Consider the following 18,863-nt stretch of genomic DNA (forward strand, 5'->3'; position numbering starts at 1 on the left):
CCCTGCCAATCTAATCAGGCTCGTGCATAACGTATTTCCCGTAAGAGGAGAAAAAGGAGTCTGCAAGTCTGAGATGCATTGCATTTGTAGCAGCTATCCATTGGCACAGACTAAAATCACAGCTTTTATCATAGAATCATAGAATATCAGGGTTGGAAGGGACTTCAGGAGGTCATATAATTCAACCCCCTGCTCAAAGCATTGGTTATTGGGGGTGAGGGATAGCTCAGTGGTGTGAGCATTGGCCTGCTAAACCCAGGGTTGTGAGCTCAATCCTTGAGGGGGCCATTTGGGATCTGGGGCAAAAATTGGGGATTGGTCCTGCTTTGAGCAGGGGGTTGGACTAGATGACCTCCTGAGGTCCCTTCCAACCCTGATAGTCTATGATTACCTATGGATACCCAGGAATGTTATCCTTGCATTGGGTTGCATGCCATGAGTGCTGGGCTGTTTCAGCAATCAGGAATGTCCCGCTGTCTGGTGAGAGTGGCATTGGCACACTACAGATGTGTTGCAGCTTTACCAACTCTCACAATATTTTTCTTAAAGCCCCAGCTCCTGGGGTCACGTGCATCTCAGCTTTCACTCTTCAAAACATAATAATAATCCAGCCCTCAAGATCGTAGAGAAACACTTGAAAATGGGACCCAAGTGAAAAGCAAATAAAACGCATCCCAAATTTATTCTTTTTAAGCCACATGAGGGTCACGAAGGGCCCTGCTGCAAAGCAGCCCCGGGCGCCAACCACCCAAGAAGTGGGGCTCGTGGGGCCACAAGCAGCACCGCGCGCCCTGCAAGACAACCAGGGTCCCCAAAACAGGGAGCGCAATGAACTGTGCAGTCCACAGGGGCAGGGGACAGGCACCGCACGGGGGGCAGGGGCCGGGCACCGCACGGGGGGCAGGGGCCGGGCACCGCACGGGGGGCAGGGCCGGGCACCGCACGGGGGGCAGGGCCGAGCACCGCACGGGGGGCAGGGGACAGGCACCGCACGGGGCGCAGGGGCCGGGCACCGCACGGGGGGCAGGGCCGGGCACCGCACGGGGGGCAGGGGCCGGGCACCGCACGGGGGGCAGGGCCGGGCACCGCACGGGGGGCAGGGCCGGGCACCGCACGGGGGGCAGGGCCGGGCACCGCACGGGGCGCAGGGGCCGGGCACCGCACGGGGCAGGGCCGGGCACCGCACGGGGCGCAGGGGCCGGGCACCGCACGGGGGGCAGGGCCGGGCACCGCACGGGGCGCAGGGGCCAGGCACCGCACGGGGGGCAGGGCCGGGCACCGCACGGGGGGCAGGGGCCGGGCACCGCACGGGGGGCAGGGCCGGGCACCGCACGGGGGGCAGGGCCGGGCACCGCACGGGGCGCAGGGGCCGGGCACCGCACGGGGCAGGGCCGGGCACCGCACGGGGCGCAGGGGCCGGGCACCGCACGGGGGGCAGGGCCGGGCACCGCACGGGGGGCAGGGCCGGGCACCGCACGGGGCGCAGGGGCCGGGCACCGCACGGGGGGCAGGGCCGGGCACCGCACGGGCACAGCGGAGGGGATGGATTGCTCGGCGCTCGTGCGCCTCCCCTGCCCATCGATGCTCTCGGAACTCGCAGCCGCAGCGGTTTCGTGGCGACGGGGAAGCCGAGGCCGGGGCGCCGCGGAGCGCGGCAGGTAGCGAGCGGGGGGGGACCGGGTCACCGACAGAACTGGGGGTATCGATCACCCCCCCCAGCGGTGACTGGGGGGAGGGGGGGTATCGATCACCCCCCCCAGCGGTGACTAGGGGGGAGGGGGGTATCGATCACCCCCCCCAGCGGTGACTAGGGGGGAGGGGGGGTATCGATCACCCCCCCCAGCGGTGACTGGGGGGAGGGGGGGTATCGATCACCCCCCCCAGCGGTGACTGGGGGGAGGGGGGGTATCGATCACCCCCCCCAGCGGTGACTGGGGGGAGGGGGGTATCGATCACCCCCCCCAGCGGTGACTAGGGGGGAGGGGGGGTATCGATCACCCCCCCCAGCGGTGACTGGGGGGAGGGGGGGTATCGATCACCCCCCCCAGCGGTGACTGGGGGGAGGGGGGTATCGATCACCCCCCCCAGCGGTGACTAGGGGGGAGGGGGGGTATCGATCACCCCCCCCAGCGGTAACTAGGGGGGAGGGGGGTATCGATCACCCCCCCCAGCGGTGACTGGGGGGAGGGGGGGTATCGATCACCCCCCCCCAGCGGTGACTAGGGGGAGGGGGGTATCGATCACCCCCCAGCGGTAACTAGGGGGGAGGGGGGTATCGATCACCCCCCCCAGCGGTGACTGGGGGGAGGGGGGTATCGATCACCCCCCCCAGCGGTGACTAGGGGGGAGGGGGGGTATCGATCACCCCCCAGCGGTGACTGGGGGGAGGGGGGGTATCGATCACCCCCCCCAGCGGTGACTAGGGGGGAGGGGGGTATCGATCACCCCCCCCAGCGGTGACTAGGGGGGAGGGGGGTATCGATCACCCCCCCCAGCGGTGACTAGGGGGGAGGGGGGGTATCGATCACCCCCCCAGCGGTGACTAGGGGGGAGGGGGGGTATCGATCACCCCCCAGCGGTAACTAGGGGGGAGGGGGGTATCGATCACCCCCCCAGCGGTGACTGGGGGGAGGGGGGTATCGATCAGCCCCCAGCGGTGACTAGGGGGGAGGGGGGGTATCGATCACCCCCCCAGCGGTGACTAGGGGGGGATTGGAGATATAGCTCATCACCCAGCAATAACTAGTGGGGGTCAAAAGCAAAGATCAGCACAAAAGGGGCTAAGGGAGGTTGGGGAGAGGAACAGCGCACTCCTAAAATATTAACAAGGGGACCAAAGTGAAGAAGACTAATGCATCCCCCAAGCAGATTGAAAAGTACCTGCTAGGACCCAGAGCTCTGAAACAGGCGGCTAGGGTGTTCTCTGCTCTGGTTTGGGGGATGTGAGCAGCCCTGTTTTTCATGTCACTCTAGGTTGAAGCTGCAACACAGATCGAACAAGATGAAGGGTGAACGGCAGTGGGAAGGCAGTCTGCAGTGAGAAGGAAAGGCCCATGAATCAGCTTGCGAAGACCTTTCCCACCCACCCACATGCAACAATATATTGACACAGCACATCCTACCAACCATGTCTATTTCACTGGGATTTTCCCAGCCCTATCACAGGCCAAACTGTAACATATGCTGCTTTTCCATTGCAGAATCCTGATTATTACTAGAGAACACATCTTTGGGAATTGGAAGAACAGAGATAACTTAATCAATACGCTTCAAATATGCTGCACTGACCAGATCTATTGCCTGGTACTTTTTAATGAAATGACTCATGCACTCTCCTGTCAATAAATCCATTTTAAAGGGTAAAGAAACCAGGCACAATCAGTGAAATGGGCACAAGTCTGGACGACATTGAACTCCTAGATCTCTGTTGTTTCACCTTTTAATTAAAATCTCTCTCAGGAATCTGGATTTTCCTGAGACAGCTATTATCCCTTAGGCCTCCATTTCAGGTTGTTGAGGCTTTCTCTCCATGGACTCCCAGTACCAAATGGGCTGTGTGCACAATAAGCCTTTGCAAAATGACAGGGCATCATCAATATACAATCGGTCCTTCAGAAGTCCTGGTTTATCACACTGAGCGTAAGCACAAGTCCTGTATGGTGCTGTAACATACAGACGAGTCTGTGTCAAAAGTGTTGCACAGAATGTTATGTGTGCTGGCCTACATGTCATAAACCCCAATAGTGTCACAGCTAAAGGAGATTGCCTTTGATCTCAAAGCAGTAGGAGAGTATTGTACCCTTGCTTATACCTATGAAGGGCCGATTAAGCTAAGGAATCCACTACAGCGCTTGAGAGCTGGTATGAAACACGTTTAGCCTCCAGTGTCATTCCAGAGTGAATGACAGGCAGAGTAATGAATGGACGGGTGTCACTAGCTGAAAAAGCCTTATCTGAGAGCTATGCCAGGCTTCGTTACAGGGACACCTCGTTGCTCATCTGGCAGCAGCAGCAGCAGAAGTTGGAGTCTGTCCCACCTGGTACATACTTGAGTAGAAGCCGGAGTATGTGGTACTCGCAGTATGGTAATGAGGCCATTCTGGTACGGGACAAAAACAAACTGGATGTCTCCAGAGACACTGGGCAATCAAAGTTTTGCATTATTATGTAATTTTAAAGGCTTAGTGTCAGAGATCTATACATGGCAAATAAATACATGAAAGAACCTGTGCTAGGCCTCAGGCAAGTTCTAAACAGCATTTTCATTCAAAAGCCACCATTAATATTAATGGCAGGTCTGGTCACATTGTTTCCCATCACTGCTGACTATCAGATAATTGGGATCAACCTACCAAGGTTCAGTGTGGTACGGAGAGATGAAGACTGAGGACACCTTACTAGAGGAGAAAGCCAAAATATTAAATCAAGGGATCAGGCTAAAAAAGAAAAAGACATATTGCCTTCCTTGTACGTCTGTCTGCTTTATGCCTGATCTGCCCTCTGATTGGGTACCAATGTAACTGTTTCAGTTATGGGTTTGATTTTGTTACTGAAATCGTTATATCAATATAGTCCCTAGTGTGAACACACACATACCAGGTATAAACCTGTCTTACACCTGTATAGCTTATTCCCCTTCCCATATAAGAATAGCTATTCTGGCATAAGCAAGTTGATACCAATATAACAGCATCAGAGGCCAGGGGCGGTTGTACCAGTTTAACTATACCACTATCATTCAAGCAGTACAACTTTTGCATGTGGACTAGCCCTTAGAAGATTATTAAAACTGAAAGGATGTTTGAAGTTTAGATTTATTTTCACCGTTTATGCCACTGATTTACGTTATGTATTTCATTGAGACTGAATGATGAAAATAGCCTAGTCAGTTTCACTTGCCAGTCATTATTATACACTTTCAAAATTCTGCAACGGCGGCCTTGCAGATGCATCTAGGGAATGTCAGAGTTCAAACTGTTTTCATTTGAAATCATGCTTCAGAATGTTGCTAGTGAGATTGTTCTGCAAAAATACACAGAACCTTCATTTTGGACTTTTCCTGTCTCCTTTTCATATTTTCCCTATAAATGGTCTCTTACAATCTCAATTAATGATCTGGCAGTTGAGTTGAATAATTTACAGTATTAAGCAAAATAGGGAAAGGAGGTGCTGAATGAAGTTACATTTGGGCCTTAGAAAGGTCTGGGCAAGAGAGGTGTATAAAGGCTTTGTCCACTGCAAAGCAGCAGTTGCTTCTCTCTGATATTACAGTTCAGTATCATGGAGGTAACAGTTTGAAGGCATCATTCTGTGAAGTCAGTAGGACAACTCATATGAATAATACTCTGCTTAAGTAACAATTCCATATAATAGTTCAAAAGCATATCACCGACTGAATCATCAGATAGGCAAGGATAGATTTAGGAGAGTAATAATGAAGAAAGCTTCTGTTAACAAACACGCACGTTTCTTGGTAAGGGTTGAAAGGAAAGAAATGTCTTAAAACAGGAGTGCTAGAGCCATACGTCAGCTGCAAAAGGGATTTTCTTGTTCAAGCTTTCTGTATAGTTAAACCTTAATGCATGTAACAGTTATGCATTTAGCCTCATTAACTTGTCGAACTCTATTTATGCAGTTCCTATTTCAAACAAAAATTAATGGGAGTGTCCATTATAAATAAGCTAGGAAGGATTTTTTTATTTATGTTTTGACAAACAGCGCCTCGTATTTAATTGTAGCTGATCTCAATATTTTAAAAATCGTGTCCAGAAATTATTTTTTTCAGTTGTTAAAGACTAAAGGGTTGAAAAAAAAAATCAGACTTCTACATCTGGAAATGAGCACTGGTGTCTGGCTCCCAGTTCTATCTGCCATCGCTACCCCCATTGTGTATATTAGGGCTTGATCTAGCAGGGCAGCATCAAGCCCTTAGGAGTCATGGGATTTACATGTCTCATCCAGCACATGCTTAAACTCAAGAATGTGCACAGTCCTGTTGACTTCAGTGGCACTCATCACGTGCCTCCAGTTAAATGCCTTAAGTATTTTGCTGGATCAGAACCCTAGACCCCAATTCAGCCAGGTACTTATTTGAGGCTCTGGCCCTGATCCAGCAAAGCACTCAGGCACCTGCTTAACTGACTTCAGTTGGGCTACCCAGCTGCCAAAAGTTGAGCATGTTGCAGAATTGGGCCCCTTTTCCAGTACGCCTGGGTATTCATTATGCTTATTCCAAGAAGTTTTATTTTTAAAACTTTTTAAGCACTTTAATGTTTCTTTATAGAGAAATTCTGTATCCATCCCACCAAGCTAACAGTAACACATCCATTCTACTGTGGATGAACTTAGGTTTTCTGCACTCAGCACTTACGGTTAGCAAGTGCATTCACTACAGATCAGAGTTACCCCTGATTTATTTAGCTGTTACTATTTATGCATGTATCCATGATTACTATAAAATACTGAATGTTCAGAAAGTTTAACTTGGGCCCTGATCCTGCAGACACTTATGCAAAGGCTTTATTATACACGCATGACCTTGGTCTCCTCAGGATTATTCAGGTGGGTTAAGTTAAGCATGTCTACAGGAGCGGGCCTTACACGGCACGAAGGGGATGTTGTATTGCTTGCTTTTCTGCCCATCCCTCTAAATGTGATTGTCTGTTTTCCCATCATTTATGCAGTGTTGATGTACGTATTGTAAATGCATTTATTGACTCTTGATGTCAATGAAAATGGTCTGAATGTGTCATCTGTACCAACTGTTTTTTCTTTTCCACGTTCACTGCCTTAGCACGCCTGATTATTATCTGTATTACAGCTCAAAATGCTGACCCAGGCAAGGTATGGGGCAGGTAGATATTTATGCAGATACACCCAATTTGGGATTGTATTAATTAGCGGTGGTCTGATTGCCCCCTATTCCTTAACATAAGGGTGAGTCTCACAGAACAGAAATCTGCAGCCGCGTTTACCTGTGGTTAGCTCGCTGTGGGTGAGGCTGGAGTCTGCAGGACAGTGCTGTTGGCACAGCTGCTCAGTCTTCGTTCTTGATTCAACAGCCCAGAGGTTTTGTGAACTCTTCCCGGGGAGCTTGAGATGGGATTTGACGAGTACCCCTGCTATAGCTGCTCCTCGTGTGCATGAAGGGCTACGGAGAAGGTGTCAAAGCGAGTCCACTGAGCTGACTGGGAGCCATATGTTATCCGTCCCTTCATAGATTCCAAGCCAGAAGGGACTACTGTGATCTTCTGGACTGACCTCCTGTATAACACAGGCCAGAGAACTTCCCGGAATAATTCCCAGAGCAGATCATTCAGAAAAAACATCCAATCTTGAGTTATGTCCAGTAAAGACCCACAGAGGCCTGCTTACCTTCTAGCTAAACCCCCAGGCAGTCTAACAAGAGCAACTAGTCCTCAGTGGAGCCCCCTGATTGGCTGAGGGGATCAGCACTCTTGCTCTTAAGACCAGCAGCAGTAGCAGGGTGCTGGCTGCTCAAAGCGTTTGCTACAATGGCGCCTGCTTGTTCCCAGCCCGTCTGCTGTCTTGGAACCAGCCGTGTCTCACTATAGGCAACCCAGCTCTGACCTTCAGCTCCGATTCCTGACTCCGGCTCTGACATCTGGCCTCCTACTCCCAGGCTGACCCTGGGCTCCAGCTCCTATGACTAGGCACAACTGCCCACATCCCGGTCCCTCACAATTTAAAAATAGCCAGTAACGGGGAATCCACTATGACCTTGGTAAATTATTCTGACACCTACTTACCCTCTCTGTTAAAAAAATGTTTACAGTCTGAATTTCTCTAGCTTTAACTTCTAGCTATTGAATCGTGTTCTATCTTTCTCTGCTAGATTGAAGAGCTCATTATCAAATATTTGTTCCCCATGTAGGTACTTATAGACTGATCAAGTTCCCTTTAATCTTCTCTTTGTTAAGCTAAATAGCTTGAGCTCCATGCGTCTATCGCTGATAAAGCATGTTTTCTGATCCTTTAATCATTCTCATGGCTCTTCTCTGAACCCGCTCCAATTTATCAATAGCCTTCTTGAATTGTGGACACCAGATCTGGACACAGTATCCAGCAGCAGTCACAGCAGAGCCAAATACAGAGGTAAAATAACATCTCTATTCCTACTTGAGATTTCTGCTTGGCCAGCTTGAGGTGCAGTGGCAAAGAGGTCAAGGTGCGTTATGACGATCCAGCAGGTCATGTGTTCAAGTCTAGCTCAGTTTCACACTGAAAAGCTGCCTCCAGTTTACTCAGGTGCAGAATAGGTACCGGAATCCATAGGGTTGGGGAAGTCAAAAGTGGTTGGATGGAAAATGACACACCGTAAACCACATCAGCCTGATGAGCCATCTGTGGCTCGGGGCAGACTTTGCCTTCTCTGGGACACCACAACCTGTGGAAGTAGCTCTCCTGCACCAGAAGAGAGAGAGTTTTATTATTAACAATAATAAAACAACTACTGAATAGAATCATAGGAAGAGAGTAAATGTCACATAATTTTTAATGTTGTCATTTAGGGATGGCTCGTGGCTCTGGGTGTCCCAAAGCATCTGACTGACAGAAGTTGAGAATGGACGACAGGGGATGGATCCTGAAAAATTGCCCTGTTCTGTTCATTCTCTCTGAAGCATCTGGTCCCAGCCACTTTCAGTAGACAGCATGCTGGGCTAGATGGACCATTGGTCTGACCCAGTACAGCTATTATTATTATTTTTGAAGGGGATGGGGACACAGGAGCAAACCCTTTTGGGGCTCAGCTACCCATCCGTGGGGTATATAGTGCCTGAAAATAAGACCTAAAATAGCCAGCACATGGCAGAAAAATGTGTACATAGCCAAATGTGACTGAGTCGCCTCTCACAGGCAAACCACAATCTTAGCCACTTGAAAGTAGCTCCAAGGTTTCCAATACCAATTTGTCCAGCTTTTAATTAACCCCCTGACTACGCCCAGTGGTGCTCATTGTGCCTCTTACAGGTTATTATTATTATTAAAACTTACCTCTCTTGTGCCTTTTGCTGACTCACAAGACAGACTGGGCCAACTGTCCTTGGTTTTGGCCAGTTCAAAGTAATTAACTGGTGCTTAACCAGCTGTTAAACCAGGGTGAAATTCCTCAGCTTCCCTCTTTTAATATAGCACTTCCCATGTCAGGATAACAGACCTGATTCTCATTTGCCCTCAGGTCCTTCACCCCCCTCTGACTCACTGAAGACGGGTGCCCGTGCCCAGTACATTGTCAGAATGGCTTAACCTTGTCTATGCCTTATGCTCTGTAGTTGTTATGGCGACGTAGCTTAGCCAAGATCCCTCAGGTGGGGAGCATAACATTAACCTCACCCACCTACCCCACCGTAAAAACTGTCTGCGCCTTGTTTCCACTAGGATTTTACAGCAAGATAGCTAATAAGTGTTAGCGACCTTGCTCTTAAAAACCCACCTTTTTTGGCAGTGAGGACTCAGCCCGAGTGTACCAGATTTAGTCATGAAGAGCCAGCTAGTGGACACAGATGGGCAGGTGGAAAGGGGAGAGTACTGTTCTACCGCTTGCAAACGGGTGCAGGTGACAGCTGGAATCCAAGCGCTCATGCACCTGGGATGAAGCCCTGACCCTATTGAAATCAATGGGAGTTTTGCTATTGACTTCATTGTGGCCAGGACTTCTCTCCTGGAGCACAAAGGGCAGTCATGCAAATATTAGGCAAACCAAGTATTTTCTTCCCTTTTTTTCCCTGGAGCTCTCTTTGGAAGCACCGGAGAAACATATCGGGAGGTTTCCAAGTCCTGCATCAAACGGTTGGGTCTCGAAGGTGAGGAATGTTTAACCAAGAGAGTCGTCCGTTAGACATTTGAGTAAAGAGCTGTCGACAAAAAGCAAAGTTTTAAAAAGAATCTGAATAAAAATCAGTTCCCTTCTCAGTAAATCAGTTTCCATCTCCTTGGTGACCATGATGTCGTATCCCCCTAGTTCTCCGGTCATCCATGGAGTCTTCCAGAAAAACAGGGCAGATAAGGCCTGAATTTCTGATGTAAAAAAACAAAACAACAACAACAACAAACCATTTAAACCAAACCAATCTACCACATCCAAGGCTTTCTTTATGTATCATTTAAAAGGGGACAAACCAATGCCCCTCCCCCCAGATCCTTTTCAGACCTATGCTGTACCTTACCTATGCCCCCAATCCTGCAAATAGAGCCACACTCCATGCATTGATTTCAGTGGTAAGGGTCCATCCACATGGATCCAGTTGCAGGATTAGGGCCTAAAGCGGGATGGTTGCTGAAAAATAAATCCTGAACCATTAGTTGGGGAAACCATGGAAGCAATAGCCTAGATCACTCCAGCACTATGGCCCTGAGTCAGCAAAGCACTTGAGGCCTGGTCTACATAGTTTTTGTACCAGTGTGATTCTTTTTTTAACCAATATAGTTATACAGTACAATCCCAAGTGTGAACACAGTTAACCTGGGGTACAGGTGCCTTATACTGGTATAACTTATTCTCTTGCTTGTACAGGAAAAGCTGTAAGAGTATAAGCACATTTATATCTGTCTCACTATGTCCACACTAGGGGGATTATACCACTTTGACCATACTGAAATATTTAAAGCCTTGAACACATCCCTATTCATCAAAGCGCCAACTACACTTGGATTTATGCATGCACTTGAAATTAAGCAGAGACATAAGTACTTGGCTGAATAGAAATGAAGTTAAGTTCAGTAAAAGCTGTTTTATCCAGCACGTTGAGGGAATGGGGGCTGCCGGTAAGTGAAAAATGCCGGTTAACTAAGAGGGAGGGAGTTTGGGTGTGTGGGGGGGTGCGGGGCTGGGGATTGGGACATGGAAGGGGGTGCGGGGCACAGGCTATGGGAGGGAATTTGGGTGCAGAAAGGGGGCTCGGGGTGCCAGATCTGGTGGGCGCTCTCCTCGGGCGGCTCCCCCAAACGGCAACCTGTAGAGCTGTGGCAGTGGCTCTGCGTGCTGCCTCTGACCACAGGCATGGTTCCCAGCCAATGGGAGCTGCGAAGCTAACGCTTGGGGCGGGGGCAGTGTGCAGAGCCACCTGCCGCACCTCTGCCTAGGGTAGCCTGGACAGGTTGCTGCTCTTGGGGAGCCACGCAAGGTGAGTGCCCCCAGATCCGGCACCCTGCACCCCCTCCCACACCCCAAGTTCCCTCCTGCACCCAAACTCCCTCCCAGAGCCCGCGCCCTGCACCCCCTCCCATGCCCCAAACCCCTGCCGGCCCCTTGCCAACAGGACTATAAACCGGAATTTCAATGAAGATCAGAAATGCCGGTTTATAGAGCTTTCCGGTTGAAGTGCCGGATAAAACATCTTTTACAGTACATGCTTAAACTTCGGCATTTTCAATCTCACAACTTCATGACATTGGAGGTTTTACTTAACGCTCCAGCATCTGGAGTCATGCGATTCTGAGAAAATCTCAATTTTCATTTATTATAAAAGGTAAGTTTCTCACCCTCAGGGTTGCAGAGAAAAGCTTGAAATCATGAGCAGATGCAACCCTAAAGGCTCAAAGCCCAGAGGGCAAATAAAACAAATGCAAAGTTATTATTTTTAAAAACTCCTGTGATTTTTTTAAGCCAGGTCCATGATTTTGAGGGTCTCAATTCATGATTTCTGAGGTTTGGCAATACTGCTTAAGTGCTTTGCTGAGTCAGGATCTCATATGATTTCAACCATGGTGAAGATCCAGGGGGAAGGAAGGAAACAAGCAACGTATAAAACTTCACACAAGCAGACATTTTTTCTTTTTTATTATGAAAACAAAACAAATGCCCCAGGAGAGGGGTCCATGATTACCAGTAACATCAAAGATTACTTTCTAACTTTTTTTTTTTTAATTTTGTTGTGTCGAGGCCAGCATTTGCAATAAACAAGCTAAAACTAGTTACATTGACTCATTCTTCAGTAACTGACATTTACAGGAATATACTAGAAATGGCACTAAAAAGTCTTAAGAAAAAGAGTTACGGTAAATTTGCATGCACATCATACAGAAAAGTAACATTTGTTTTAAATATTTAAAAAAAAGGAAAAAGAACAAAATGTACAACAACAAATTGTTTTGGAATTGTTATGCCAGTTATCGGGGCGTAAGCTCTAAAAGGCCCGTGTCAAATCCTAGCTGGTGGGTTGTTTTATTTATTTTTAAAAAATGATTTTTTAAAAAGATATGTAAATACCATTTTTAAAAAATGCATCTAACCATTTTACAAGGAGGATAATGCTGCTAATGTAATGACCTCCTCCTGCCCTGTATTAATCTCGTATAACTCACAGCCTGCCCACAATTGCACCATAATGCGAATTGCTTGTGTTTTAGAACATGTATTTTTAAAATCCATTACTAAAAAGTTGGGGCTTTTTTGGTCAAGCCCCAACCCTAGCGGTAAAAAACATCATTTAAAAAAAGGAAACAAATTAAAAACTGGTCTAAGAGTCCCAAAAGTAGAAAAAAAAGTAGAGAAAATTAAATTAGGTAACTGTAGTCTGATTCCACCAACCAGAGAACATGGAACGAGGCCACAATCCGAGTACTATTTGAATGCGTGCGTGTGTGTGTGTAAAAAAGTAGTAACTGGTTATACATATTTTTACATTCTGAATGGAAATCAGTTCTACAATTTCAAACCCTGTTGATAGGAAAGTTTAAAATCACAGCAATAAAAAAACTGAATTTGTTTTGCGTCAACTGTATCTATTCAGTGAAAAAGTTTTAATCAACACATTTGTCTTCTAGGTGAACTAGGGCCTGATCCCTGGGAGTCTGATATTCCTCAGCTTCCACAGGAGTCTAGGCCTTATGGCGAGACAAGAAATAGCCTTAGCCTATGATCATTTGATAAAGCTTTTAAATGATATACTGACACTAGTTGATTAGGGACATGCACATTCTTCTCTTTTCTGCTGTGGGTGTTTGTTTGTTTTTTTTACCCCCATTTTCTTACAAGTATCAAACTTCTTTTTATTTACTTGATGTAAAGACTCCGGGGAAGATCATCAGCTTGCATAAATTGCCACCAATGACTACGTCCCTGAGTGAATTTCATATTAATTTAATAGATGTAACCCAGATGCACGTGGGGGAGGATTTCAGTATGAAGGAAATAGCTTATTTCTCAGGATTTTTTCCAGATTGGCATTGAATTGCTCAGATCTATTTAAAACCAAATAATCCTCAGTTTCATTTAACACGCATTAAAGGTTAAAACAAAAACAAAAAAGCAAAGAGGCAAACCCACCCTTCAAAAAGAATTAAACAAAAACAAAAAAACCCACCGTAAGCTCTAATTAGATGTATATTACATTTCCTCACAGTAACTTTTAAAAATATATTACTAAGGATCTGTTTGGGGGAGAAGATTTTTTTTTTTTTAAACAACGAAGGGCAGTGTTTAAAAAAATATAGGAACTAAAATGAACCTCAGTTTAATGAAAAAGGTAATTTGTTAATTTCAGTAAGATGCTGGAGACCCTCATTCATCCATTCCTTGCAAATGTTTTAGGCCCCAATTCTGCAAGGCCCTGAGCACCTCCTGCAGAATGGCTGAATAGCCCATTGATTTCAAAGCGACTAGAGGCTCTTCAGCAGCCTATAGGAGGCATTCAGTGTCTTACAGAATCAGGCTCCATTCCGATAGCACAAGAGGATAATGCTTCCTGGGGCTTTGGCAGATTCTGTGGACTACTGCTGCTGGTTTTGTCATTAAGACACGTACACAGAGCCGCTTCAGCTGCATGACGGTCACGTCAGAATACCTCACCAGCTTTCCTGAAATGCTGACTGAGGGGACGATGATGTAGTTGGTAGACAGATGCAAGGGTAAGCCACCTATTTAATCTCCAAGAGTCTATCCTCTGAAAGTCTGTCCAATAAAATGTGGTTACATGGGAATTAAGTGAGTGACAATTGAGCCTGGATACAGTAACTTTTGCACCAAAATGAACATTTTAGAGCAAAGATGCCCAAAAGTGCAAGCCATGGTGTTCTAGCAACAGGTCCCATAGATTCCCTCACTTTCAAAAAAGAGGTGTGGCCTACTGGGACCACATGTCCCAGCATGCAAAGTTTCCTTTCTAGCTCTTTGGAAGCTAAACTTGCTGGGAACATTGCATGCTGGGATTTGCAGTCCTCATAGGCCATACCCCTCTATTATAAAATGAGGACAGCTGCAACCTGCACCACTTTATGAGGGTAAGGTGCAGCCCAAAGGCTCTTGACAGTCTGCTAATATGGGCCTCAGCAGGGCAAATGTCAAGGCTGTCCATGTTCGAGGCAACAAGGTAGCCTCAGGGAACTGGGGGCTGGGATATGGAAAAGCATAACTTCTGTTAAACTCTGTATATTTTTTTTTCTTTACAATAAAAAGTTTTTTTTAAAAAATCAAGAATTCAATTTACTATACATTTCTGCCCCCCCAGATTACAAAGTTCATATTACAGAACTGGGGTTTTCCTAAAACTGGATTAAAAAAACAAAACAAAACAAAAACAGAGAGAGAGAGAAAGATCTGTGGAAAAATTACAAATAAGAGAAAAGGGAAATGTGCAGCATCAGGAAGTCATCTATACCTGTAAGTCTCCAAATTCTGTACAAAAAAAGCAGGAGAAAAGAAGAAACAAACTGAGTACACAAACCGTGATAGAACACCGACACAGGAAATAATGGACCGTAGCACCTGTCGGTAAAAAGTCCAATACATTTAAATAAGGTCTCAGATTTATTTATTTTTTTTAGGCTGGTTCGAACCATTTAAAAAACCCCTCTGCATTTCTGCTGTTCTTCACAATGCAGGTTTCTTAATGTTTCAAATGACCAATGGTGTTAATAAATAAAGTATTTATATATACATGAAATTAGGGACAGTGGCAATGATGTACGTGTTGCAGCAGTGCAGGTTTAAATGTTAGGCTGGACTCTCATAGAAAATTGCGGAGCCTTACGGGGGGAAAAAAAGTCTTTTTTTTTTCTGGTTTTCCGTCCCCCCGCCCCTCCCCCACACCCCCACTTCTTTTTTTTCTTGAGGTAAAAGTTTCAGTGTTTGGAAACCTGCACCCTGCGAGACACAGATGTAGCGTTCCCTCCTGGGAGCTCCTTGCTGATATAAAGATAGGATAAAAAACATTCCACCTCCCTGCCCCATTCCATTGGTGATGTGGCCTGGGCCGAAACTACAGCGCCCACTTTATCCCCGACCCGTCTAAAGCCTCTGATCTGGGAAGGTACTTGGAGCACATATCTGATTTTGAGCATGTGGGTTTTCTCCTTGACGTCCGGGGGTCTGGTTCATTAGGGTGGTTGAAAATTTTTTGATGGGGAATTGGAGGTTTTCATTGACACGAAGTGTTGATTTTCCTCAAAAATTGTTGATTTTTGTTGAAAGCCTGAACGTGTTTTATTTTTTCAACAAAAAGTCAAAATTTTCACGGCGGGGCGGGGGAAGCCTGATCAGCTCTACTGCTCACATGCTTAAAGTCAAGCACATGCTTAAGTACCTTCCTGAATTGGAGCCTATGCCTCTATCCCCCCTCCCCCCAAAAAGGATACATTTTAACAATCCACAGTACATGAGTTTTTGTTTTTGTCTTTTTATGTAAAAAGATGATAGCATCTGACATTTTCATCACACTGTAGACTTGGAGATTAAGAATACTAGTGCTAATAACAAATACACCAACTAGTTCAAAAGCTAACATCTTTCAGATACAGTACCATTTTACAGAGATTTCTTTTTAAAAAATTTTTTTTCCTTGCGTCGTAGTGAGCCAGGTTGGGTGTATTAAAAGGGAACTTTGGAAAAAAAAAAAAAAAACCCAAAAAACTGTATACTACACCTTGCAGATTTTTCTATGGATCTCTTGTTAAGAGTTCAAAGCTCTTGTCACATCCAAGCAACCATCTTCAGTTAAAAAAATTTAGAGACTTTACGCAAAGTGAACTACTTATCATAAAGTCTAGTCACACGCACACACAAAAAAGATCTTTGACCTATTAAAAGCAAAGAAAAAAATTGGAAGATATTTTATAACACTGAATTTTTTAAAAAAATTGAAAAAATAAGAGAGAGAGAGAGAGAGAGAGAGAGAGAAACCTGACCACCATAGAACAAGAGCAGTATATTAACCATAGAAGGGAACACTGCAGAGTATTGGTGCGTATGTTGTCCTTTTTTTTTTTCTTTCTTTTTTTTAAGTGTCTGTAGTTTATTCCGAATCGCTGCTGTCCGAACTGGATCCGCTTGAGCTGCTGCTTCCGGATTCTGAGGAGCTGCTGCTGCTGAGACGGGAAGGGCCTCCGGATGGAGCAGAGCTGGACTTTTCTAGAGGGAAGTAGATTGTGCATCATTTATTTGGAAGGTATCTGAACTATGAAAGAGTTATTCATATAAACCCCTCCCTACACTCTCCCCACCCTTGGGTTGAGCAGTCTATGGGCTGGTATGGTACAATCCGATAGCTGGGGCAACATCCGAAACCTCTGGAAAATTGGAGAAGGCCTTAAAGTGGAACTGCCCGGGTAGTAAGCTTTTTAGGTGGCCAATTATTTTATAGCAAATGTTCACTGAAAAAAACCCCAAACCAAACAACCCACGATAAATACAACTTGAATCTCAGGTTGGTTTCAACTGGATGGCACCAGCACCCACAGCCCACACTCAGCGTGCGGGGCCTGAAGCTGGCTGGCACAGACTCCAGAGTGGGAGTTGCTGACACAGAGAGGACCTGGGCAACTTCCACCAGCTGTTTTTTTTTCGGGCTAGACCTAAGTTTCCAGCAATGGAAATAATCAGCCATTGTGATAAGATCTCGGGTTAGGGTGCAGCTGATGGTATGAAGGCTTGTGTGTGGAACAGCTAGAGCAATGTCACCCACATTCATGAATTTCCGTCGCTGGTATATCCACAGTGTATAGATCTGTGCCGGGACGGCGCCCTGAGGGATGCCCGAGTTAAGAGTTCTTGGTCTACTGATCTGGCTATTAAGGTGTAGCTTAAAGCAGCGGTCCCCAGCCTTCGCCGCCAAGAGATGGATTGTTCGCTGGCAGCGAACGATGCAGGAGATCGAGGAGGAGGCCCTGTCTCCACACAGTGTCATATGCCGAGGACAAATCAGCCCCAATGCGGCTGGAGAGTGAAGCTACTTGTAAGCCTTAACTGATTCCTAATGGACATAAGCTAAATCGGAATAAGCTTGGTTTAAACCGAAATAAGACTGTCCACACAACCTGCTTTAACTAACTCACTTTAAAAGCATACCCTAAGTTAAACTGATGCAACTTACTCATGTAGACAAGCCCAAGTTAATAAAGACTAATAGTTTTGCTGGTAATGGGAATTGTGACACATCTGTATTTTATTATTTTTTTTAAGTAGACGCATCAGTCTAAAACTTAGCTCCACATATTCATTGATTCTCTCTCTCCACATATATATGTCTCTGTATAGTAATTGATTTGGCCCAGGACTATTCAGCAGTGAAACCTCACTACACATAGCCAATTAAGTGGGGCCAGTTACCTTTTTTTGCAGGTTTCTTGTTGTTGTTTAGCTGCCCGCTGACATCCTGTAACCGTTTTTCTAACTCTTTCTTCTTTTCCTGAGCTAACTCTTCTTTAGATTTTGCTGCTTGCTTTTTCCCACTTGCAGCTGTGGAGGAGGAACGCACAATTTCTGAGACTGCATGGTTGGGGGGAAAAAAAGTGGACATCACTATTTTACAGGGCACACACAACTATGCAACTGCTCTGTAGTTACACTGCGAAGATCATGTGACCACATAGCAATTACACATCCCTACAGAGGACAACACAAAAAGTCGCATAGACTCTCAGATAACAATCACCCTTTACATGTTTTTTTTTGTTTTAAGATCTCTTGGTAACTATTTTAGAAGATAGAAATATCCATGTAATAACCTTGTAGTTACAGGTTACTTACCAGCCACTTATATGGTCAATAGTTACATTGTAATTAAAGAATTGTTACATGGGTTTTCTGCCCTGTAAAACAAAGTGTCCCATTAAAGGTTGTCAGATCAGGCATTTGCCATCAAGATCTAGATTTTTCATGCAAGAATTCAGCTGTTTTGTTGCTTAAAAAAAAAGAGAACCGCAACTGACACAGGCAAAAATAGCAGATGGCAAGAATGTATTTGCATTAGCTAGGATTAATACGTTAAAAGGTATCAACAATCCTCATGCTTCAGATCATAAATTAATGCTAGCTGAGGTGAGGAAGAAATATTCCCCCACAGAACAGTATTGTATACTTTCGACTGTTGCACATCAGATGTTGGCCACTATCAGAAACAGGACAGATGGTCCATTGGCTTGATCCTGGGATGAAATACCTAAATTCCGCGGTATTATTTTGAAGTAATGATAAACCAAAACCCTCTCACCAAAAACTTACACAGAGTACCCTCTGAAAGCTAAACATTGCAATAAGCAGAACGTGGCAGAAAAGTTTAGTTATATTCCATGGTGTTGACATTGTCACTGCAGTTCAGACAAAGCCCTGTTCATCGGTGCAGGGTATGCAAACTTCACACACCTGCACTAATGATACTCTGAGGTTTTCCATGTTAACACAGGCTTTGATTGCAAAAATAAAACACTCTGTCATACATAATTGTTCTGGAGAGTCTCTGAATTGTTACAGCAGTAAAGGGATTCAGTCAAAATCCAGCTGATACAGTAGAACCTCAGAGTTGCGAACACCTCGGGAATGGAGGTTGTTCGTAACTCTGAACAAAACCTTATGGCTGTTCCCTCAAAATACTACAACTGAACAGTGACTTTAAGCTTTGAAACTTAGT

The 18,863-nt window shown here is 46.0% G+C and overlaps 2 protein-coding genes across 6 annotated transcripts in view; one reads left to right on the forward strand and one right to left on the reverse strand.

The window, feature by feature from the left end:
- Positions 1-1,538: 1,538 nt before the first annotated feature.
- BRD3OS (BRD3 opposite strand) lies at positions 1,539-6,769 on the forward strand. The gene is made up of 2 exons (XM_073314495.1): positions 1,539-1,658; positions 2,974-6,769. The coding sequence occupies exon 2, from the start codon at positions 3,902-3,904 to the stop codon at positions 4,169-4,171; it is 270 nt and encodes an 89-aa protein (XP_073170596.1). The 5' UTR covers positions 1,539-1,658; positions 2,974-3,901; the 3' UTR covers positions 4,172-6,769.
- Positions 6,770-15,045: 8,276 nt separating this feature from the next.
- Positions 15,046-18,863, reverse strand: part of BRD3 (bromodomain containing 3) — a 48,424-nt gene continuing 44,606 nt past the window's right edge. For 3 of the 5 annotated variants that reach the window (XM_073314940.1, XM_073314941.1, XM_073314938.1), the window contains 2 exons: positions 17,564-17,722; positions 15,046-16,366 (listed from right to left, as the gene is read on the reverse strand). In XM_073314940.1, coding sequence (XP_073171041.1) covers positions 16,251-16,366; positions 17,564-17,722 — 275 coding nt within the window. In that variant the 3' untranslated portion in view covers positions 15,046-16,250. Of the gene's footprint in view, positions 16,367-17,563; positions 17,723-18,863 lie in introns of those variants that run through there. The other 2 variants (XM_073314939.1, XM_073314942.1) reach the window with 2 other exon arrangements.

The sequence above is a fragment of the Lepidochelys kempii genome, chromosome 16 (genome assembly GCF_965140265.1).
Source record: "Lepidochelys kempii isolate rLepKem1 chromosome 16, rLepKem1.hap2, whole genome shotgun sequence".
Taxonomy (NCBI): Eukaryota; Metazoa; Chordata; order Testudines; family Cheloniidae; genus Lepidochelys; species Lepidochelys kempii.